We start from the raw sequence: 25727 nt of genomic DNA, 5'->3' as shown, positions 1-25727 counted from the left end.
TCTCGAAAGCGAAGTTTAGCGAGTTTCTCTAGACTACTCGGTCGAGGGGAACAATGATTTGTGGGGATCTTACAAAGGGTTGCTAAGCGGGACGAATCGCGCGGGCTGATGAGCTCGCATTCTGCGCAGCTGCGTTCCGCGAGTGCAACAGGTGCAACCATCCGAAGAAGCCACGGGTTTGAATAATCGGACCAAGAAGAGGAGGTCCTTCCGGTCGAAACGCAGTGGCTACCCAAAATCGAGTCTCGTCTGGAATCCCATCGAAAACGAGTGTCCAAGTGCGTGTAATTCTCACTTTCACCTTCGAGGAAATTCCTCGAGTCCGACGGGTTCCGGTTCTGCCTGCCTTCCTGCCCTGGCACTCAGCTATATATATATATATATATATATATATATATATATATATATATACAATGCTCGTTAAAATAATAGCGAAATTATTATAGCAAAGCCAACCAGACAGAAGACTCTTATCTTATGCACGATTGCTCCAGTCAACTTGTGCAAAACAAACAAATTGCTTTGCATAAGAGTATTACGGAGGAGACTCGTGTCGTAAATTCAGTCATTAATTGGATATTAACCATTTTTGCTACAGTTCGTCCAACGAGGTGTGGAGGCACGCTATATCGTTCCTTAAGGCGATCCTGTTTTATCGCCGAGTTCTGGTGTCTTGGTTAAACTGCTAGGAATCTTCCGTGTGTAATGTGGTTCTGTACGTGTGCGTGTGTATGTAGGGGAATAGCTTATGAGAATTATGAGGATCGGAACGAGTGGAAATTTAAAACGAGCGAGGTGGGATTTTTCCAACGAAATGGGAGTCGATGACATTTTCTCGCTGGATAGTTGGTCCCTTGACTTTCACTCGCGCGTGTTTCGTCGATCGTTTATGGTCCAAGCACGATCGCGCTTCGTGACTCGGCTGTTCCTAGCCAGGGGAGCCCGTTCCTTCCGAGGGTTCATCGTATCCCACCCCCACCTCTATCTCTGTATATATATATATATATATATATATATATATATATATATATATATTCCTCGTCCTGCACACTATACCTCCTCATCATCATTCTCATCCTCGTCATCATCCTCTTCGTGGCTCTCTTCCATACTTCTTCCCTCTATCCTACCTCCCCTCCTCTACGAGATTCTATTCCTCTCGCCTAGGACAGTCGAACGATTCGTGCAGCTCCCCAAGTCCATTCGTAAATCCTATCGTCACGACGATTTTCCATTCATTTCAATTCCACAACATTTCCATAACGACAAAGACATCTCCCAAGCACGAAATAAATCTCGTTAATTAATTCAAGCGATCAGCTTAATCCGATGCATTCTGTTTTTTATTTTAATGTTTATATATATAGAATTGTATAATAGAACCGATCGTGCGAGATACGAGATCGAAAATTGCATCGATCGTTTCTTCCGACACATGGAACGTCCTAGATCTTCGCACTTAACATTGCCTCATTGAAAATGTCATTAGGACCAAGACATCTTCCAAGCACGAAATAAATCTCGTTAATTAATTCTAGCGGTCAGCTTAATCCGATGAATTATGTTCTTTATTTTAATGTTTATACGAGTGTTTATATATAAAAATGTATAATAGAATCGATCACACGAGATACGAGATCGAAAATCACATCGATCGTTTCTTTCGACACAAGGATCGTCCTAGATCTTCACACTTAACGCTGCCTCATCGAAAATGTCATTAGGACTAAGACATCTTCTATACACGAAATAAATCTCGTTAATTAATTCTAGCGATCAGTTTAATCCGACGCATTTTGTTTTTTATTTTAATATTTATAGAACTGTATAATAGAACCGATCACGCGAGATACGAGATCGAAAATCGCATCGATCGTTTCTTCCGACACTGGATCGTTGCCTCATGGAAATCTTCAACCAGCGACTATGACGATTTTTCATTCATTTTAATTCCACGATTTTTCAATAACGACAAAGACATCTCGCAAGCACATAATAAATCTCGTTAATTAATTCCAAGAACCACCTTAATCCGATGAATTCTATTTTTTATTTTGAAGTATATATGTATATAGAATCGTTTAATAGAACCGATCACGCAAGATACGAGATCGAAAACCGCATCGATATTTCCTTTCAATACTCGTAACGTCCTGGATCTTCACACTTATCGTTGCCTCATTGAAATCTTCAACTGGCGACTGCTCGCTCATCAGGATTAACTTGTCCGACGCGATGCAACGATGATCGATGATTCCGAGAACGGCGCATCGAACGATCTCTAAAAATATTTGTCCATTACCCCAATTGAAACGGTTTTTACAAATATTTTCCCCACTTTACAACACACTTTCATCAAGGCGATTCACTTTCGCGCGGCGCCGAAATCCTCGAGAGATCCGGCTTCAAAGCGCCGAAGAAGAGGTTTGACGATGTTGTTCGGGTGATAAATGATTCATCATCATCCACACCAAATTCACGTCAATTGAAGTCCTCGAGAAGAACGCGTAACGAGTCTCTGTCTGGTATCGTCGGTTTATTTCTTTTATGGGAATCAACCCGCACTCGGAGGATCCTTTTCTTCGTTAGAATCAATCATGGACCTTGAAGAATCAGAGATTCATTTTATTGTTACCGATAATATTTCACAATTGAGAAGTACCATCAGTTTATATTTTTTATCGGAATTAACCCGAACTCGGAGGATCATCTTCTTCGTTAGAACTAATCGTGGACCTTGAAGAATCAGAAATTCATTTTATTGTTACCGATAATATTTCGCAATTGATAAGTATCGTCAGTGTATTTTTTTTAATCACAACCAAATCTTCTCAGTCAGAATTAATCGAAGAGTTTAAAAAATTAAAAATTCATCTCGTTTCCAACAATATTTTGCAGCTGATAAGATCGTAGCTTCGGTCCAGGATTTTCTATTCCATTTGCAAGCGGAACTCCTGGGTCTCCCGAGGGTGCACTCGCCCTATGCGAGAAGTAAATCGCATTTACATGGAATCTCCCGGCTACAGGGTCCTCCGAAGGACTTCTCCGGGGTTCCTCCAATACGATCGTCTTGTTGCACCGAAAGATTGCGATGTACGATACGACAGGGGATATTCCCCGAGTTCAGTTCTCCACACTACCCGATGTATAAACCATCGAAGCCTGCTACCACCTTCCTCGACAACTCGTATATTCCCGTACTTCGAGACTCGCTCAGCCATTCGCTCTCCTAGACAGTCCATTCGGAGCGTCAAATTTTCCAAGATCGAACCTCGAATAAACATCCTTAAAATCTGATGTACATAATTATTCGTGGGAGTTAATTCTCGCATGTATATATATATATATATATATATATATATAGATTGAGATAATTATTCCCATACTTTGAGATTCGCTGTGCTAATCGCACTCTTCAACAATCTATTAGAAGCATATCATTTTCCAGGATCGAACTTCGAACATATATCCTTAAAAACTGATGTACATAATTATTCGTGGGAGTTAATTCTTGCATGTGTATATATATATATATATAGATTGAGATAATATTGCGTAATAATTATTATCGAACAACTCGGGACCTCGGCGAGGTCTCTAAAATTATGCAAGTGCAACGCGAGTCCAGAAATAAAGTCACGAGACCTGCTGCCAAATAGTATCAAAGTATAGGAGTAAGGGAATTACGGGAATTGTTCTGGTATTATAGTTTCGTCGAGAGAGCGTTATATCGCAATAGGTTAAGAATTCGTTCAGCTAGAAAATTTTTGCTAGGCCCAGATTCCCGCGGCTGAATTTTGCCTCACTCTCGCGAATTTCATTAACCCTGCCGATTAGCTGCTGAACTGAGATTTCTAGACGCGTATGAGGTCAATTGACTCTTGTCTCGAGTGTAATTCCCGTTTGAATTTAACGCTCTTGATTGTTCGTGTCTTGAAGAGTTTTAGGGATTTTTAAAAGTTTCGTTTACTCAGAAATATATAATATACGGAAATACTTTGTTTTTATAGCAATATTATATATACACGAAGAAGAAAATTATTTGAATCAAATAATTGTTTATCCCTGTATATGTATTTTCATATTGACACTATAAAAAAAAAATTATTTCAATCAAATAAACCTTGTAAAGAATATTCAACAGTAAATCAATTTTACTTAATTTTAATAACTATTAATTCATGAATATTCAGCCCAATATCGACTCGAATAAAATATTTATCCCTGTCTATGCATCTTTATACTGACAGTACAAAAAACTGATTTCAATCAATTAAATTTTGCATCAAATATTCACGAATAAATATATGTTTCTTAATTGGAATAGCTATTTTAATTCATGATCATTCAACCCAAGGTTGCCTCGAATAAACAATTTCTTACCCCATGTGCATATTTTTCTAGCAACACATTTTAACCTGATCGAGATTCGAGCTTGAATTACGCAGGTACCACACACGTATAACACGTACACAAGAACGGAGTATAAATTGGGTTAAAGTGGCATCAGAGAGCGCGTGTTTCTTCATCGCCTTGGCCGGCGAACTTTAAGGCCCTGCGAATCTTCCCACGTTTGCCGTGGTTCAGCTGAGAAAGCACTGCGACTGGCAGACAATGGTTTTTAGAAAAAAGAAAAATAAAGGGGGAGGACTTAGGGCGTCAAACTCGCAGCAAAAAGGTCGCGCGCATACATATACGCGCCCGCGCCTTAATAATGTTTCCGCTCGTTAAATACAAGGGAGTCTCTCCCGCTTTTCCCACAGCTCCTCATAAATCCTTATATATATATATACCTTCTTCCCCCTTGAACTTGATACATTTAATTAATAAACCTGCTGAAACCTCTTTGCTCCTCTTATACTCTCCTGTGTATTTAGACTCGTTCGACTAAATTTTATTCTCTCTCTTCGACTAATTATTACTTTTATCCAGAGCCACTGTATTAGTAATATATATATATATGTAAGATTATCTCTCAATGTGTATATTCCTCGATACGATATAATTAATTAACAGACTGTATAATATACTTTCCTGTGCATTTAGTCTCGTTCGACTAAATTTTATTCTCTCTCTTTTCGACTAATTATTACTTTTAACCAAAGCCACTGGGCTTGTTATATATATAATTCATGTAAGATTATCTCTTCATGTGTGTGTGTGTTACTCGATACAATATAATTAATTAACACACTGTATGTAATAGGCCAATGGGATATAACAGCAGCTTTTAATATTCATAGATCGCTTGACCCGGTTAATCTATATATACCACTACTTGTTTTTCTGTTTCAGTCGGAAGAACTCGATTGTTCTCAGGACCCAGCTCTCCGTCAGAGTTCATACTATCATCGGTAAGTGTTCCGCAGTGATGAATAACGAGACTAATTTTAATGAAAAAGGAAAAAAAAAAAGAAAAAAATAATTATTGAATGTGGCAAACACTGTGAACCAGTCTAAGGAAAATTATATTTTTCTTCGTTTAATATATATACCTATATATATAGTGACTGTACTAATTACCGAAGCTTATAGATTTCCACATGAAAAAAAGAGAATTTATCAAACAGATCCTCGTCGATGTATATATATACCACAGAAATGTTAATTTTTAGACCACGAGTCAAGTTGGAAATTAAACTGGACATTACTTTTCCCCATTCCTCGTGTTTCCTAATTTCGCTTGCTTTCACCAATAATTTACATGTGGTATAATATCGTCCATGCGCTGCCTTCTAATTAAAATAAACGATTCGATGCGACATGATGCGCAGGACGAATGGGGTAAAAAAGGAAATCAGCTGAATCTTGATCACGTGGTACATACTAATACTATATATATAAATAGAAGGAAAAAGTAGTTTCTATAAAAAAAATGGCGTCGTTGTTGAGGTGGGAGGGACGCTTCCTTCTCGCGAAATACACTGATAAACGTGGCGGAGTGTAAATATTCCGCAGACAGGTGCGAGCTGATATCGCGTTTAAATGCAAAACGCATTCGCATTCGCACGCATCGGGCGACTCGCGGAATCAGATTTCAGCGGGCGTCAGCACGGTACGCGCACTCTTTCTCCCCCCCCCCCCCCCTCCCTCCTTCCTCACTCGACGAGAGATTTAATCTACCACGAGTTTTCCCGCTAATTAATCCAGCAAGATATGCCTGGTTTTGCCCAATAAGTCTCCAACTGCACAGTCGATATACAGTTTTTTTATACTCTTATAATCCCATTAATGAATTTATTAAACGAGCGGACTGAATAAATTATGCTCGACTCGATATTGAAATCATTGGGCAGGCTCGTTAATCAATCGAAACGGTGAAAAATGGGCAGGAGGTGAAAAAAGAGGAGAAGGCCCACGATAGAGGGCCTCTTGGAGAACTATTCTTAGAGGATGGGCCACTTTCCCTTGCGTCGATGTTTGGTGCTCCGTGCTGGTGGTCCCAACTATACGACCAGTTTCTAATTACCTTCGTTAACCTGCGTATATATGTCTTCTCAATGTTCTATTTTTTTTAAATGCTGTGGAGGATAGAATTTTCTCAACGAATTAACGTTCATGAAAGCATTCGTCACTTTCTCATTGAATTATCGAATACATTCAATTTTGTTAACACTTAAACATATATATACATACATATCTCGACTAAAACTCGAGTACAAGAAAAATTATTTCAAAATAGTTGATGAATGCAATTACTGGATTTATATATTTGTATTTGTATGGAGTATTTATAAGAATTCACAGTGTAACTTATCAACGAGACGTCCATAAAAGAATTCCTCACTTTCATAGAATTATCGAATACATTCAATTTTGCCAACACTTAAACAATATATATAGAAATCTCAAGTAAAACTCGAGCACGAGAAAAATTATTTGGAAACACCCACCGAACAAAATCACCAATTACCGTATCTATAAAGCATTCGTATAGGGTAATTACAAGAATTCAATAGGATTCCTCAGATGTTCATTAAATTATCCGTGTTAATCGGCTTATTCAGCGCACACGATTGTTTATTAGCCAACGATATCAATTAACGCAGGGCTTTTAATTAGAACCGATGGATTTCCGTCATTGAATTTTTTTCCTCCCCCCGACACCCAGCAGCACTCCTCCTACACAATTACAGATAGCTCCGATATTTCGTCCGATTAAATAACTTGCCGAATAAACGAAAGTATCAGCTGGTATTTTCAAGCCAAAGTTTCCTAATGGAATTTCTACGGAGATTCTCACCTCGGATCGGAAATTCTATAAATAATTCATTGCTCGATTCGCTCACCTGCGGCTGCAATGGTTACCGCAATTTATCGGGAAAGGATGTTGCATAAAAGCGTGTATTTAAGTGTAGGAGGACGCGCATGGACAACGTTAGAAAGCGGAGAGGGAAACGTGCAATTTTTGGATCGAAAGACTCTTGCGAAAAATGATAATTCCCCTTACGTGGCGAGAGGAACCTTCCATCCACGTTTGTGCCACGTTAAATCACTGCGTTTGTTTGTTTCAGAGAAATTGCTGAACAGCGAGGGCCGCGAATTGAGACGGGCTCTCTTCTCCTTGAAGCAGATCTTTCAGGTGGGTTTGCATTGCAGGATATGCTGTATTTGTGTGTATGTGTGTGTGTGGGAGAGGAGTAGACGGTCCGAGCTATTTTTACACGAGACTTTTTGCACGATCTTGAGAAAATATTTGCATGTTGGCTACACACGTGACTGCATTCTCTTTCTTTCTATTTTCGAGTCCCTCGAGTCCCTCCCTCTTATCTCTCATGGTAAACGCGACTGTGTAGCTGTAAATTCGACAAATCAGTCTGGAAAACTTACGATTCTTCTCTATATATATATATATATACTCGTAATATCGACCTGGTTTAATATCCGAAAGCATGCGAATTTTATATCATTCCTGAATTCGCTGGTTGGCTCGTAATTGGATTGACAAATGAGGTCTGTAGGCTATGATTCTGTTGAATATATATGTGTATATATATATATATAGTTTGATACTATAGCAAAGTCTCAGAGCGAGAGGTAAGAAAAGCTAGCCAGTCAGCGAACTAGAAACTACTGGCTTAATCAAACTTGGTAGATTTTCCATTATATCCGCGACTTCGTGCCCAGTGTGGTGTATAACTAATTCCATTTAGCGTACCGCCTCCCCAAGCGTCAATTCGAAACTGGCGCATAAATTCGGCGCTCGTGGGAGGAAAATTCTGAAATTTTGGGAGGTCAAAGGTCACGAGGCATGGTTTTGACGAGTAATGTTTATTTTTGCAAAAAATGTTTCTCATCGCAGAATTAATAGAAGGAATAATCCGGATTACAGGAAGACAAGGATCTGGTGCACGAGTTCGTGCAGAATGACGGACTGGCGTGTCTCATCAAGGTCGGCAGCGAGGCCGATCAGAATTACCAAAATTATATACTGCGAGGTGAGTAATTCCTCGATCCACGGATAGATCGAATATTCCTTCGATCGACCGCGTTCCCGTAAATCCGTAATGAACCGCTTTAGCCCTAATAACTCTGCTGGCTCGTCGAATAGCCCAATGGAAATGGCACGGCTAGGCAAATATCGGAGTGCGGGATTAACGCAATCAAAAAATTCCATAAGCAACACCCTTAGACCCATCAAACTCAACTCGCATAATTCGTGGCCTAAGAGGATTACATCTCTCTCTCTCTCTTGTGTGTGACCAGCAACCAAAACATAAAACAACATAGTGTCTGTATTATGGCGGGAGTCGTATACTTCGTATTCAGTCGTAAATATGCACGGAACGTTCATGAGTAAAGCATAAGATATAATTAAAGCCTCGAATCGTTAGCATTACCAGTGGTAATGATAGGCGTTAGTAATGATTTATGGTTAAATTATTATCTACCTTCCAGGCAGCACTCATTTGCAAAACATTTCGCTACTGATTATGAAACTTTAGTTTCGTATAAAGTTACAGATATAGTTACGCACCGTTTTATTACGATCCGGATGATGGGAGATTAGAGAGCATAAAGTCGAGATGATTTCTATTAAGATTTTAGCGAGCTTAAACGGTTTACCCAGAGAAATTTTCTTCCTTTAATATATGAATTTTCTTTTGCCACGGAGATGTTGCGTGTATATGTGTCTGTGCGAGGTTTATAAAACTCTTGTTCGATGGCGTATAAACCTTAAGATTCCGAGTGTTTACAGAATGTCAGCGTACAAAGCTCCAAATAGCCTTCCAAAATCCCGATGCATCGTGAATTATGAATGTGCTCTTTGAAAACGTTTCGAGTGTTCTGTCTCGCCAAAGCTCTCAAGTGCTTAATCAATCTGCAAATCGAATCCTAGCAGGTTAATTTTCTCTTGGCAAAAATTCATACAGCAAAAATATATGTATATGTTATAGAAATGTATTGTATAAATATAATACTGAAAATTAAATTTCGAGTCAATTTCATTTCTATAATGAATTTCCTTTGAGAGATCGTTTCTACAGCTCACTGTCTTTAATTATTTTTCTTTCTCGTACGTCTAAACAAACTTCATTCATCCAACGTTCCATGATAAGTCAAGCTTGAATTCTTCGAATCGTTATCATGGTTAACGCGAAGATTTTAATTTTCTCACAGCAAAAAATTAATTCAATATATATACACAATACTAATAAATAAAACTCAAGCTATCCTAATTAATTTTCAATGAATTTCCCCAAAGAAATTTGTAAACCCCACCATTTTGCACAATATATATCTTTCTCACAAATCTAAACAAATTTAATTCGTACAATATACATATATATAAAGCCAATAAATAAAACTCTAGGAAACACTAATTAATTTTCAATAAAATCCCCCAAATAAATTCGTACAGCCCACCATCTCACAGTATCCCTCTTCCCCACAAATCTAAGCAAACTGGATCGATCCAATGCTTCAAGATAAACCAAGCACGATCTCTCAAAATCGTTACGACCGTCAACGCGAATGCGTCAGTAGATTTGCATAAAACTCGGCAGACGCATAAAGCCATAGGACCTCTGGGGCTTTGTCGATTGGCGAATTTTCATGGGTCACTCGTTCTTTTTCGAAATAAAATGAGCAAACTGCCTCTGCAGGGGTGCATATACCCCACATCGACGTACATCGACGAAACAACGTTATGAAGAATGTTTAGACGCAATTTATAAATGGCAGGATTATTTGCATTTCGTTGAACCGGCGAGTCGCGACTGGCTGGAAAATTTGGCGAATTTATTAACGCGGCTAGAGCATTGCGAGATTACAATATCAGGGCATAATGGCGTCGTAATAATCGGTAGGCAACGATTATGCGTGGCACAATCCATATCCTCGCTCTGCTAATTAGATTTCACGCCATAACTTATGGTTCGTGTAACGATAACGCCCCCTACCACCAACCCCCTTTCGTCCTCTCCAGGAGGAAGGGGTTAATGCCCCCCAGCTCTACGCACAGGCACGCTCGAATCGCTTTACGATTATTGCCATTACTCCCAGTGACGTATTGTTCATAGAAAATTGCACAATAGCAACGTCGATGCTTCTCGCGTTCCAGCTAATGCGATGGAGCTCTCGTTAACGAGCGATTTGAACAGGTGAATTTCAACGAGGCGTAATGAAGTATTATCACTCGCGATATTCACCCCACGAAACGATGCTTCATTGCCTCGTACTTCTATCATCGCTTCCTCAGGGATAATCACTCTATATATATAGTGCTCTTATTTATTCGCTCGAAAAATTCTGCAGAAGAATTTATCAAACGGATTCGGAGAGAATTGTGCAGTGGTCCCTTACTCTCTACTCTCTGCTCTGTAAGAATAAATCGAACCAGATCGCATTTGATGATAGAGCACGAGTTAAAGTAACAATCGTGGACCCGATTAAATGGAAATTTCCGGTCGACGTGCTTTTTCACGAGGGAAAACTTCCAACGAGCAGAGATTGGCCCGTAAAACGATTTTGCTCGGTCGTTCTCTTGCCAGCGTCCTGGTCTTTCATTATGGAGAACAAAATGTCATTTGGAGTTATTTTTTTCTTTTGGAAAATAGAAATGGGTGAAATATTGTTATTTGTTCGATTCATCAATCCAGTGTTTTGGGTTTGCTCTTTGATGAGATGTAACAAGGTCACTTTGTGGGGAAATTTATCAATTTGGTTTTAGAATTTTTTCCTTTATGTATTACACGTTAGACTCTGCAGGGTTTTTGTAAGAATGGTTCTTTGTTCTCCAGAAGGAAGATAGTTGATGGAGACTTCCGGTTGTTTTAAAATAATAGATATGCCACCCAGATTCCATTCTTTATAAGACACTTCTGATATTTTTCTCTCCACTCCCCCCATTATTTTACTTCTTCTAAATTGTGTTTCTCAATGAAAACAGCCCTGGGACAAGTTATGCTGTACGTGGATGGTATGAACGGAGTGATGGAACATGGCCAAACCGTGCAGTGGCTGTACACTTTGATCGCTAGTCGTTTCCGGTTGGTCGTGAAGACGGCCTTGAAACTGTTGTTGGTCTTCGTGGAATACGTGGAGACGAACAGCTTGTTGCTGGTGAGAGCGGTGAGGTCTGTGGACACATCGAGGGGAATGATCCCCTGGACGAACGTGATGAAGCTACTCAAGGATTACGACGCTGCTGACACGGAATTACTGATCTATGCCACGACCTTGGTCAACAAGTGCCTCAACGGAATTCCGGACCAGGATACCTACTACGATCAAGTTGATTGCCTGGAGGAGCAGGGAATCGAAGGGATCATCCAGAGGTACATGTCGAAGCAAGGTACTGACCTTGACCTCCTCAGGCAATTTCAGATCTACGAGGCTGTGCTGCAACATGAAGATGGCAACGACAGGGGTTCTCCCATAAGGCAACTCGACGATAATATCAGGTAAGAGACTCTTCATGGTCCACGTCGAAAAAACACATCCCTCTAGTCGTTCTTCAGCATCCTCTAATCGCATTTCCGTTCGCCACTTTGCAGAAAGACTCTGAGGAACCGGAAGTCTCTCGTGGATTCGCACGAGCGCCGGAAGTCCCGCAGGCATTCCACTGGCACGTCTCCCCTCTCGATGACCTTGAACACTCGCCTGAGTCCCAGACTGAACCACTCCTTGGCTCTCAATTCCCTCAACAACACCTTGAACTCCAGTCTGCCCGACGACGATGATGAGTCCAGCAGCTCGCAAAGCTCCCAAGGTCACCTCGGTGAGATGCAGATAAACGGCGTTTACAAGGATAACAAAGGTACGTTCTTTCAGTGTTGGGTTCAACGCGAGACGATAATTCTGCGTTGAGGGAGTAATTGAAAGGAGTGATTCTCGCAGTGGACGTAGGCGTGACTCCGGCACTCAGGCGGAGGAGGGAAAGAGCGGAGAGACAGCGGAGCTTCATCAGGGAGCAGCAAGAGGCTACGGCGAGTTTGAGGGCTTCCATTGGTCACCCCGATGATCAAGAAAGTAAGGATAAATGAAGGAGTCGTTGCATTGTTTATACCCAAAGAGAAATTTACGGTGCTTCATTTTCACTGAAATTATTTCTCTGCTCAGTTCCGTTCGCCACAAATGGTATGCGATACACCAATGGCTCGGCTTACGAGAGAAACGTGGATTCTCCATCGAACAAACTGTCCAGAGCCAGTAGCAGGAAAGATATGACGCCGTTGATGAACGCTGCGAACAAGCTAGACTCGGAGGAGAAAAAGCCATGGTATGGGAAGTGTCCTGATGAGGGGGTGGAGTGTGACGAGGGGAATCACACTGATGAGGAAGCGGACCGAAGAGTCGTCCTGCAACTCAAGAGGGAAAATACTGTGAAGGACCTCACTCAGAAGTTGGCTGCCCAGAACCTCATACCTAGCAGTCCTGTTGAGGAAAAAGTCTCTAGGTATATATATAGATCGTTTGACGAACCTTGTTGAGACCTTATGACCGCAGTGATACGATGAAGTGAGGATGTGTAATGTGTATTACGTTTAGGAAGACATAGTCTTTTGAACATTATACTATTTAGGGATAACAAATGATGATGGTGGATTACTATATATTTTTATTTGAAGGGTATTGTTTTTTTATATGGATGTAGATAATGTGTGATAATGATTTGGTTTAATTATATCGAATACTCTCTGTATATATGATTATTTTAAATTATGCACTAAGTTTATTTTGAAGAACTCGTTTTTCTCGCACTTTTCTATAACGTTGTGTGTGTGTGGCATGGTACGATTGCAGGATAGGAGACATGAGTGGATTGATCTCAAAGGCTAAGGAGGGTCTAGCAAAATCAAAGTCAAAAGCAGATGTACTGAAGTCACCAACCAGTGACAATTTACCAAAACTTCCGGAAGCTAAAAAAACGGAGAACGAGTTGCATTGGGAAGAGTTGGTGCACAAATTGAAGAGACCATTGGCACTTTGTGATTTAGATTTTACTGATTTGAACACCGATGACGAGGTCGACGTTTTGGGACCAGTGAACATTACTAATGGTGTACCACCCCCTCCACCACCGATGGTACCACCTGGAGGTATCAGGGCCCCTCCTCCTCCTCCAATCGGTGCTAAGTAAGTCAATGACCGTTATTTGCCCAACCAATTCAAAGTTCAATCAGTTCTGATCAAACTATCTTATCTCTCATCCAGAATTCCACCTCCCCTACCCCAAGGTCCTCCACCACTGTTCGGTGTGAGTCTGAAAACTGTCAGATCTCCGGCAATCCCTGAAGTGAACAACACGCCAAAGAGTCCTCCTCTGACGACCACGAAGAAGAACAAGAAGACAGTCAAGCTCTTCTGGAAGGAAGTCAGGGATGACCCAATTATTCTCTCTAGGCTAGATAAGAATAAAATGATCTGGGACGAGCTATCACCGGTCCCTGTAGATACGCAGAAGCTCGAGCATCTCTTCGAAAGTAGAGCCAAGGATCTCATCACCAAGGTGAGGGGACTATGTTGCATCCTTTGTCATGCTCCGGGGGCTTAGTTATGGGCAATAATTCAATAGCAACGATATATCCTGCAATCGTTACATCGATTAATCTCATCATAATCATCTTCAGCATGCTCTGATTGTCCTCGCTTGTACCAGCTGAAAATCTCTATGCATACAGGAAACTGGACTCATTTCCACGTTACATCCTCATCGACACTTCCTGCATTTCCCTGCTAAATAGCGACGGTCTTAAAATTACAGAGACGAGAGAGTTGTAATCGTCGCAAGCTCAACTTTGTCGAGCTCTCCTCTGTACTTTCCTGAAAATTCCTCTGCCACGAGTATCCTGAAGGACGTGTACACGCTGCTCCCTGGATGATAAAGAATTCGTAATTTCCACAGCGTACAACCTAAGCTAATCCCAGTGAAGTTTGTGAGAAGTCTCTTTTGGAAAAACAAATTTACATGTGTATTTGTAACGAGGTCGAGTGGAAGGATTCGTGTAACGTTTTCTAATAAATCTTTAAGGATGTGAAAGTCGATGAAAATTTATGTTGAAAGTAACTTTGCTGCAAAGGAGGCTTTTCCTCGAGCGAGGACCTTTTCAGCGATTCAGGCGAGGCCACAATCCCAAATACACAAAGCTATGTGGCTCGTTGACCGAATAGCTGTTTTGGGGCTCATGGTTAAAGGGGATATCTCTCTCTAACTCTCTCTCTCTCTCTCTCTCTCTCTCTCTCTCTCTCACTGTCTGTATAACTAAACGCCGGGCATATCATTCACTTCACACATCTCGTGTTGCAAGCAAAAAATTTGGCAAATAGCTGTAGAATCTAGAAAATTTTGTTCAGAAAAATTACGAATGGAACAAAAGTGTGAGAACATTCATATAGCTATATATGTATAAGAAGTATTTTTAGCTAACTGTAAAACTGCAAGCATCATGTTTCTTAAATGATAATCGTGAGCAAGAAAGTTATTGAGAAAAAGCAAATTTGTTTAATGCTTCTGAAAATAGGACAAAATGATTTCACTGTCCTACTTTGCTCGAGTTGGCTTTTTTGCGAGCCTCTTTGCCAAATTTCATTATTGAATTTTACGAATTTCAGACCTATAATTTTCTTCCTCGTCTCAACAGATTTTTCTGCCTTTCATTACACCCTCGTTCCTGGCTTCCTTTCGCTTTGTAAACTGCTTTTATCCTGCAATTACCCATGCGTCAGTCAGTGGACTTAAGAGGCTCTGGTTGGCAGCTTTGTTTGGAGAAAGTTTCGAGTGCGAAATATTACAAATTAATCGTATTCACAAATAATTAGCTTTATAATCGAAATTAAAAGGATTTTGTTAAAAAAATATGTGTGGGAATATTAGTACTAAGAATGGTGGATGGTGTATCATTGGTGATGGTTTATTGCAATACAACTAATGGAATCTTGTATTCTTTGCAATATTGTTGGTGCTCGCACGAAAAATGAACGAAATGGCATGCTGGAATTTTACAGGAGGTGAGTTTTCATTTCGTAACTTCACTAAAGTCGTCTATGGTAAAAATTAAGAGGAAGAGTTATTAAAATTTGCTAGCATGCAGTTTACAATAATTTCGTTATCAATGTTTGTACAATAATTACTCCAAATGCATGGTTTGATTTTTTACACGTTTCTGTCTCTCTCCTTCATTTTCTCTCTAAAATTCCTCTTACAGCACGTGGTAACTCGAACCATACAGTATTCTAACAAACACTAATCCTATTAACAATATTCTACAAATTATACACAAACGAATGCTTCATAGTGGTTGCTGTAAATACACCCATCGAATATACCAATAAAATTCTAAATATATCAATATCCAATGATTACCAGAAGCAACAAGAGATGAACAAGAACAAGGAGATAATCGTGTTGGATCACAAAAGATCAAACGCGATTAATATTGGCATGACGAAATTGCCTCCTCCAAGGTCCATCAAGACAGCGATTTTAAAAATGGACGCTACCATTATGAACAGGGAAGGAATAGAGGTAATATGAAATTTTAAAGATGCAGTGTACCAAATGATACAGTAAAGAATCGACCAACTTGTTCCCATTCTGTCGAGAGAACGATCCTACATTTTCTTTCCTCTTTACTGCCCGAAACAGAAACTTTTGACCATGTTACCCACGGAGGAGGAAAGATCCAGGATACAAGAGGCGCAGGCTGCCAATCCTGACCTACCCTTGGGCTCAGCCGAACAGTTTCTCCTAACTCTCGCGTCCATCTCGGAGCTTCCGGCGAGGCTAAAACTTTGGGCATTTAAGCTGGACTTTGAGAACTCCGAGAAGGTAATTACTTAATAATTTTACAAGACAAACTCTTAGCCTGGCGTAACCCAATTAGCCAAGGTACGATATATATAAGCAAACTTGACCGATTTTCTCATCAGAGTTTGCTGTAACGCAATCTCCCTGGAAAAATTGCAATGTCTTAAGGCTCGCAGAGCCCGCAACTCGATTGTTTTGTTCCATCGGTTATAAATCCCTGAGAAAGAATGACGAAGAGGGACTTTTGTGACTTCAGGAAATTGCGGACCCTTTGATGGATCTGAAGCAAGGAATGGAGACCCTGCGAGTTAATAAAACCTTCCGCGGGATCCTCAGCACGCTTCTTTCGATCGGGATATTCCTCAACGGAAATGAGGTGAGTATTGAATGCCAGGCAAATTGTATCCGGTTAATTCCACCTTGAAGAGGATGTATAATCGACCCAGAGGTTCCTGGATATAGAAGCTGATCATTGATACTCATGGACCATTATCGACTGCTTTTAGGTGAAAGGTTTTCAACTGGAGTATCTGGCAAAAGTACCCGAAGTCAAGGATACCGTTCACAAGCACTCTCTTCTTCATCATCTCTGCCATATGGTGATGGAGAAGTTTCCAGACTCGACGGACCTCTATTCGGAGGTGAGAGCAATGCGTCGTAGCAGAAAAAAGAGTAGATGAAACTTTACTCTTCCCTGGTCGTCGTTACCTTGTAAAAAGACAGTCGAAATTCTCACCGACTTCGCTCTTCGATCGTACTTGAAGAACTTTACTCTCCGATATTTCATAGTGTTATTCTGTGCAAAACCGAATAGTATAACTTCTCTAACTTTTTTTTTCTCCTCTACTTGACTTTTATAACCACCTTGGTCTTACGTCCAAATACTTCCTCAGGATGTACATGATGAAGAGATGCAAACCCTGATGACTCATTTTCAGATAGGTGCAGTGACCAGAGCGTCGAAGATCGATTTCGACGAGCTGGCCAACAATATTGGCAAACTGGAGAGCGAGTGCAAAGCTTCCTGGGACCATTTGAAATTAATCGCCAAGCACGATGGGTCCACGATGATGAAGGTCAAGTGAGTATAGCATTTTCCAACGAGTTTTCTCTCGCCTGTACTAAATTGTCCTGCATCGATTCTCGTTGCAAAACTCTCGAGAATTCCAGGCCGCTAATAGTGAAGGAGCCGAGTGCTTCCAATAAATTCCAGACGCCTTTTTTCACAGAGAACTTGGCACCCTGCCAAATGGCACCGCCATTAATTACGGATGCTGTCCCCCTTTGCCCTTATCATCGTATTCTTCGTCCACTTTCTTCCTTTCGACCGGAAACCTCCTGACGATTCTCCTCCGAGCACTTTTTCTTCCCCTTTAGGACTTTTCATGCAGGGAGATAAAAGGATGTGTGTAAATTTGGTAGCACTCGTGCATAAGAGTTCTAGAGTTCCGAGCTTAATCAGGAGTTCCTTATCTTAGCTGATATATATAAATAGTTCTAATAATTTATTTACCTAAAGTATTAAAATTTCTAATCAAGGTAAAATTGTCTCAGAACTCAATTTAGAAATCTTAAATTTTTGTACACTAATATTATCTTATCACACTTGACAAAAAAATGAGAAATACAAGAAAATGTAAATAAAAATCAAAGTTTATTAATTTTTAGTTAAATTCTTTATGACACCAACACTATTCTCTTTTTTAAAATCTATGTGTGCAGGAGGGAATATAATTTTCAGTCTCTATATAGCGCCATTTTTCCACTTCATAAATTTCTACGCGCGAAACAGTTTGCTCAGGTGTTTGTTCTCTTTGTTCAAGGATGTCAGATTTTCTAGCGGATTGCGCGGAAAGGATAATCGTTCTAGGAATCGTGCACCGACGAGTCATCAATCGGTTTCACAAATTCATCTTGTGGCTTGGCATCCCGTTGCACAGGGTTCAGGACACGAAGCCCAACGAGTTTTGTCGAATAGTTTCGGAATTCGCTCTGGAGTATCGTACCACCAGGGAGCGAGTGATCCAGCAGCTGGAGAAAAAGGCCAACCACCGAGAGAGAAACAAGACGAGAGGAAAAATGATCACCGAGGTATATATATATAGTTTCGTCGACCAATGGAATTGAATTTTTCATTACAAATAAATTCAAATACCCCCCCCCCCCCCCCTCTTTGTTTCTCCACTCGTGTTTTGTCACGATAAATAAAAATAAACTTTCACGCTCTCAGGTTGGCAAATTCCGGACGAAGGAGGATCGGGCCGATGCCGAGCTCAGACAGTTATTGGGGAGTGACATTTCTGACGTTGAAAGCATCCATGGAACTTTACCGTGGCGAAGGCAAAGGAAAGATGGTAAGACACCAATTATTTCTCTCGTAGCTTTTATCGTTAATGTATTTTTTTAAATTTTTTGATCCCATTTTTTAAGTATTGTTTCTTAATTCAAAAGCAGATATTAAGCTACATTTTTTATGTTTCTCATTAGTAAAGATTCTTTAATTAATTGCAAATTTTGTAAATTCAACAGCATTTTATTTTTTGATGTAAAAACTAGAGTTATTGGAATTATTCGTAAGAAAAAATTCTTTAAACAACTGGAAATTTATCAAATTCAGTAGAAGTTTCTTGTCGGTGTAAAAACTAGAGTATGCCTGCCCTGATTTGGTTCACTATTCGAAGCAAAATACTCTATTCCGAACAAAACTTTGCATCAACTTTTACGCGCATGCGCACCACGTGACGCATACTTTTTCTTCAGATTCATAATTCACGATTATTCTAACACGACTTTTAACGCGAGTTAATTAAAGCAATTGCTAAGTTTTAACCATCCCTTGGACTATACACTGTTGCACGTACATTTTCAAAAGACGGTGCACCTTCGGGCAATTGCATAGATAAGAACAAAGTGTGCAAGTTTCTCTTCATTTTTGTAATGTCCTCGGGAACGTAGCGTGAGATAAATGTCATGCTTAAACAGGAGCTCTCGAGAGAAGATTTAAGGATACTACCGTTGAACTATTTGACGACTTGAACTCGGCAAAAGGTACATCCCCCTAAAATACTGAGAAAAAAAAAACAAAAAAATAATCTTCAGTCACAGATACATATAAAGATACGTAATTCGAGTGAATGCCTCCATTTGAATAGGTAGACTTTACCTTTGTTTTGAATGAAAGCATCTTTAGGTATAACTATTTAACAACTTGGACTCTCAGCAAGGTACATCCCCTAAAATACTGAAAAAAAATAATCTCCAGTCACTGAAGCATATCAAAATGAATAATTCAAGTGAATGACTAGATAGAATCGGTAGACTTTAGCTTTGCTTTGAATGAAAGCACATGGAGATGACTCTTTGACTAGTACTCAGCAAGGTACACCTCTTTCCCCCTAAAACACTGTTAAAAAAAATCCCCAGTCACAGATTCATACAGAAATAAATAATTCGAGTTTACGGTTCCATTTGAACTAGTATACTTTTGCTTTGAATAAAAAAGTACCTATACAGGTAACCATTCAACGACGTGGACTCGACAAAGTACACCCCCCTAAATATAGAGAAAAAAATAATCTCCAGCTACACAGATCCATATAAAAATAAATAATTCTTCTGAATGTCTCGATCGAATCGGTGGACTTTAGCTTTGCTTTGAATAAAAGCACCTAGAGGTATACAGACTTAGCGGAGGTAACGCTTAGGAGAGGGTGGTTGGTATTTTATGCCGAGATATACACTAGAATAAAAGGGAGGAAAGTTATGATGGCTGCAGTCCGACGTAATGCAGGGTACTAGGGGTGAGTTTACGACTCGAAGGGGGACCAGGATAAAAATTCTACGTTCGCCTGGCAAAAGAATCCACATTTATGGCCTAATACTGCAGGCTCGCGTGCTCCGGGAAATGTCAGATGTCACACTAGCAGGATTTCCCAGAGCACACGAGACCTATGTAAACCTCTCTCTCTCTCTCTCTCTCCTGTGATCTTTATTAAACGACAAATTTTATCCCTCGCTCGTGTCAATAATAGCAGAGTTTCGCGTCTGGTTAAACGACCTCGCGGCGCACTCTTTCCGCATCCTTTATTCGTTAAAGTTCAGTCTGAGCTGGTATCGGATTTGTACTTTATAGAGGAGAGGGGGGGGGGGGGGGGGTACCCGCTAGCTACAGCAGCAGCCACGGGTTTCTTTCAAGCGAGTTTCAAAGAAGCTCTCGAAGAACTTTTGACCGGTTGCGAGTTTCCACCCTGAGAACTTTCGCCCTATGGAGGGGGAGGGGGCGGGGTGAAAGGATGCAGCGTGAAAAAGTGAGGAGACTCGAGAAACTGAGGAAAATGCTGCTTGATTGCAGGTCGCACTTCGTTAGGTCCAATACTGAGGGACGAGAGTATCAATGGGAATTTGACGGATGGAGATGACGAGCTGCTGGAGTCACTCGTGAAAACAGCGACGAAATCACCGGGCACGAGGACGACTCCTCGTGAACGCAAACGGACCAGACACGCCGACCGTAAGTCTTGTAAGTGTGATCCCCGCACCCTGCACACACGCGTTCTTCCCTTCATCGATCGAATATTTTATTTAAGTGGAGATATTTGTCGTTTTGGTTTAATTTAAGATGGTTATTAATTGTAATTAGAAACGTTATTCGTTGATGGTAATTTTGTACATGATTGGAAATACAGCGTATTTGTTTATTTTCTATTAATTATACATTTATACGTATATTTAATTCAATATGATGATTATTGTTTTCGATGGACAAAGAGTAATTTTTATTTATTTAGAAAATTTATATATGTAGTAGCTCTGTATAATTGTTTAATATTTTTTTGTTGGTTAATGTATTAAGAAGAAATTTTCAGGTTAGGTTATGTTTATTTTTATTAAAACTTTTCATCGATCGATGAAGGAGGGGGAACGAATCGCGAGGGACAATCGAATTTATCGTCCAGGCATTCGTCTCGCTCGCTTCTCCATTTTCATGCACACTTCGAGCACTGATTTCTCTCGCTCTTTCCGAAATAGTCAAGTGTCTCGATCGACAGATTTTTTCTTTCATGATCGATCCGCGATCCTACCGACTTTACATTGCTCGCTTTCAATGCCTTGCATCTGTGGGAGGTCTGTGGAATAAAGGGTGAAGGTCGTAATTGAATCAAATAATTTTATATACACTTATATATGTATGTAACAACTGGACGGCGATACTTTACCACCCATTACAGGAACTTTTTGTCTACAGACTTGACAGCACTGAGAAACAAAGAGTGTTATTCAAGATAAGATCCATTCCATTGTATTTTAAGAAATTGTTCAATTATAAATTGAGAAAAATTCAAATTCACAACATAAACACAACAAATGCACTAGCCACTGACAGTATTTACGATTTTCGAAGTTATTCCACTGTATTTTAAGATATTATTTAATTATTAATTGAAGACAATTCAAATTCACAACATAAACACAACACACGCACTAGGCACTGATGTTTTTCACCAGTTATGAACTTATTTCACTACATCTTGAGATATTAGTTGATTTAAAGTCGAAAGAAGCACGTATTGAGAGCACAAGCACAGCACAAGCACTATAGGCACTGACGTTTTTCTAATTTTCCACTCTTTTCACTGTTTTTTGGAATAATTTTCGATTTTGAACGGAGGGAGGCACGAATTTCGCTGAATTCTTTGAAGAAAAGCGCGGAAAGTGCACCGGGGCCGACAGGGCCTTTTTCACTTTTCGCGGCCCCGGTGCACTTTCCACGCTTTTCTTCAAAGAATTCAGCGAAATTCGTGCTTCCCTCCATTCAGAATCGAAAATTATTCCAAAAAACAGCGAAAAGAGTGCAAAATTAGAAAAACGTTAGTGCCTATAGTGCTTGTGCTGTGCTTGTGCTCTCAATAGGTCCTTTCATCAATTTATAATCAGAAAATCTCTTAAAATATAGTGTAATAACTTTAAAAATTGTAAATTTTGTGAGTGCCTAGTGCGTGTGTCGTGTTTATGTTGTGAATTTGAACTTTTCTCAGTTTATAATTGAACAATTTCTTAAAATACTGTGGAATGGATTCTATCTCGAAGAACACTCTTTGAGTGTCTCAGTGCTGCCAAGCCTGTAAACAAAAAGTTCCTTTAATGGGTGGTAAAGTGTTGCCGTCCCGTATAACAACTACTTCTTTAATTATTTTTAAAAGAAGCACCAGATCGCAATAACCCTTGATCCCTGAATTGGTAAAACGAAGCAGTTATAGGGTGTGGTGATGACTCGAATGAAAATGCCTTGGCCCAGTCTTCCCTTGCTTCTTTTTTCTGTCCAATAGTGAAACGTTCACGCACAAGGGAGAACAACACTACACCAGAGGGTTATCTACCTTGAAGAATCATGCTTTGTAACCTCTGCTACAAAGGTTCGCCGGTTTACACCTCCAATTTCGTCTTTCTTTCCTTCTTATCTGCATGATTACCTCTGCCACATCTATATATATATATATATATAGTTGATAATTTTTTATTCCAGCATTGCACAAGCATGAACAATTAGCCTAATTAATTTCTTAATAACCTTCGCATTAATGGGTCCAAAAATAATATTTATTTCATTCACGCTCGAGCTTCGTTTTTAATTAGCAATCAAGCTTCGTAGCAATTATCTGCTTCTATAACGAACCGACGATGCAACCATTCAGCCAATTCCATCGCGAAACTGCAAGTACGTGGCACTGCGACAACGTTATTGCCAATGCCCGCAAGAGGAGCTACCTTTTAGCAACAATGCAAAGTCTTATTTGCAGCACGAAGCAGTTTGCAAAACTCCAGCTTCACGAGGGAAGAGTCGACTCGACCTCCAAGAAATTAACACGTCGACAAGAGAGAGGAGGGGAGGGGGTGGAGTGAAATATTCTTGAGACTCGCAAACTCTGTGATAAAGAAATTCCGTGTTTCTTCTTCGCAGGACTCAACTAAATTATCGTATAAATAAATAAAGACGGACATGACTATAATTACACTTTTGTTTTCTTGTACTTTCTTTCATTTATTATTAATTTTAACCCGCGAGTTCATTGTTTTTTTTTCTACTCGTAAACCACTCTATTAAATAAACGTTTGTACAGCTTTTTTGTTTCAATGTTATGTTCTGCATTTTCGAGCTTTACTCGAATTCTATAATTATCGTGAGATTAAAGGAATTGATTACAAGAATTGATTAGAAAAATTGATTTGCCATTTTGTTACACAGCTACTGGAAAAAATAATCTTATAAATAATTGAAAACGAACAAGATTATAATTACACTTTTGTTTTCTTGTACTCTCTTTCATTTATTATTAATTGTAACCAACGAGTTCATGTTTTCCAATTGTAAACTACTAAATGACGTTCAAATATCTTCCATATTTCAATATCATTTTCTTCATTCTCAACTTTGACTCGAATCCCATAATTATCGTGGGATCAAAGGAATTGATTAGCAGAATTGATTTGCCTTTTGGAAATGGCAGAGCCGTATTATAGTTTGCCTATAAAGCAGATTTATGCAAAATGATTTTGTTTCGCAGACGCTTTATGGTTACTTATACAGCCACTGGGGAAACTCTTCAAGATCGAGGAGAACCTATTTCGGAATACGTAATAAAATTTGAATGAAGCCGAGAATATACTTGGTTTTCTCGTAAAGCGGTTACGAAGCTGTTAACTGACTTCGTTTCTGACGTTTATGCGATAGAAATTATCGTGTTACGCTGCAGAGTTGCGCCGTTATATTTCCAATAAATGTTTAACGCCATCGGGCAAAATAGCTATGATCACGATCTTTCTTTATTCCTTAATCGACGAATCCAGACCAGATTCGTACTCGACTATTAATTCGCACGAGTATTCTGTGGTTTGGCAGCTTCAGCTTTTTTTGGAAGGTTTAAAATTCCATTTAGTGCTTTAATGAATTATCGACTGCTCGATTTAAAGAATATTTAGGATTGAATGTTGAAGCATGTGTGTGAAATATTTGCTGCATGAAATTTTTCGTCCATCTAGTTTTTTTTTTCTGTAGTAATTTTTTTGTTGCACCTTTTAGTACGTAGGACCCTGAAGAACGGTCTCTCCGAGGAGGAAAAAAAGCATATCGCCGCTTACATCAAGGGTTACTGACTGTGATACTACCTACCCAAACTACCACTACTACTACTGCTACTACTACCACTACTGCTCTACTCAACTGTGCTTACCTGGAAGGACAGTTTGAAGAAGCAAAGGATCTAGAAACAATTGAAACTTCGCCTATTCGAAGTGTTTCCTTGGAAGATGATTAAAAGTCGTTTTATGACCGTGCATATAGGAAATTAAATTTTATGTAGATTTATTATAAGCGTGATATCTATATGTTCATATTCTTGCCAAAATTATCCCTTATCCGTTTGTTGTGAGAAAAAAATTATTTGCGGAGCACACAGCTTAGACAATTTTATATATAATGCACGTTTTCCCTTTGATCCATTATAGGAGTGCAAATAATCATAATGCAATAATTTAGCTTGTCACGTGATTGGTAATTCGATTATTTGGAATCGAGCTTTTTTATCAATGATGGAACGTAATGGGTTAATGTGAGATATTGTTGCACCTGGATTAAAGGAAGTCAATGGTACTCGTCGAGTTGCAGTTCCACAGTGCAGAAAAGCTGGTGTAGATTCGTTAATAGCAATATCAAAGAAAGAAGCTTGCCAATTTATCTTACAAGAAATACGTTCTTGCTTCTCTCTTTCCATTTCAGCTTGTGCTAAAAGTTGGTCCACGCAACTTAGCAAATTACGCTCATTCCCAACTTTCTCCTTTCTTCCCGCTGTGTAAAATAAAGAATAATGCGAATCTGAGGTATAATACAAAGAGGCAAGGATATCTCTCAAAGTTCTTACTTCGAAATTAGTCATTTCAATTTTCAAATTGTAATCTCATTCTGAGCTTCGAAACTCGAATCAGGAATTTAATGATATAAAATGATAGAGAAGCAATTATATATAATATATATATATATATATATACAAAATTTATACTCCGAATCAAGAAAAAGTATTTAAGAAACGAAAAGTGATAAAAATTCATGATGAATGCGTCTAGAAGGGTGTAAAGTGCCTAAAATTTTAATAAATTTATCATCGATAGCTCGTGCCTTGAAAATAATGTTTGGGATCAAATTTCGAGCGAACCACATCGTTTTAAAGCACAACTCTATTTTTTAAAGAATTTTTCGACGAGGAAAATTGAGTCTCGATGTGAAGAATAAGAAAAATTTTAAGAGTATGTTGCGTTCGAATGTAAGAAACAACGATAAATGCAATTGTCGGATAATGACGCATTGTTGAAATGCGTAGCCGCTGTTACTGTAGCTTTCTTGCGAAGATAATTATTGAAATAAAATAAATCCAAGTTATTCATGGCTTTTAAATTTCCCTCCAGACCCTAAAAATTAATACCT

At 39.4% G+C, this 25727-nt stretch overlaps 1 protein-coding gene across 3 annotated transcripts in view; it reads left to right on the top strand.

The window, feature by feature from the left end:
• The window catches only part of Fhos (Formin homology 2 domain containing), an 80177-nt gene extending 54495 nt beyond the window's left edge, over window positions 1-25682 (top strand). The window contains exons 11-29 of one of the 3 annotated variants that reach the window (XM_066733432.1): window positions 5296-5354; window positions 7515-7582; window positions 8333-8438; window positions 11393-11906; window positions 12000-12262; window positions 12343-12474; window positions 12565-12901; window positions 13249-13581; window positions 13660-13954; window positions 15812-15970; window positions 16091-16273; window positions 16509-16628; window positions 16759-16893; window positions 17191-17333; window positions 18076-18343; window positions 18483-18606; window positions 20604-20762; window positions 22579-22665; window positions 24330-25682. In XM_066733432.1, the coding sequence (XP_066589529.1) occupies window positions 5296-5354; window positions 7515-7582; window positions 8333-8438; window positions 11393-11906; window positions 12000-12262; window positions 12343-12474; window positions 12565-12901; window positions 13249-13581; window positions 13660-13954; window positions 15812-15970; window positions 16091-16273; window positions 16509-16628; window positions 16759-16893; window positions 17191-17333; window positions 18076-18343; window positions 18483-18606; window positions 20604-20762; window positions 22579-22634 (3454 nt within the window). In that variant the 3' untranslated portion in view covers window positions 22635-22665; window positions 24330-25682. Of the gene's footprint in view, window positions 1-5295; window positions 5355-7514; window positions 7583-8332; window positions 8439-11392; window positions 11907-11999; window positions 12263-12342; window positions 12475-12564; window positions 12902-13248; window positions 13582-13659; window positions 13955-14126; window positions 14765-15811; window positions 15971-16090; window positions 16274-16508; window positions 16629-16758; window positions 16894-17190; window positions 17334-18075; window positions 18344-18482; window positions 18607-20603; window positions 20772-22578; window positions 22666-24329 lie in introns of those variants that run through there. The other 2 variants (XM_066733431.1, XM_066733434.1) reach the window with 2 other exon arrangements.
• Window positions 25683-25727: the final 45 nt, after the last annotated feature.

Source organism: Prorops nasuta, unplaced genomic scaffold (assembly GCF_024137725.1).
Source record: "Prorops nasuta isolate Cenicafe-Biocafe unplaced genomic scaffold, Cenicafe_Pnas_1.2 PNAS00011, whole genome shotgun sequence".
NCBI lineage: Eukaryota > Metazoa > Arthropoda > Insecta > Hymenoptera > Bethylidae > Prorops > Prorops nasuta.
Note: the sequence above shows the minus strand (reverse complement) of the source record. Positions and strands in the feature narration are given on the sequence as shown.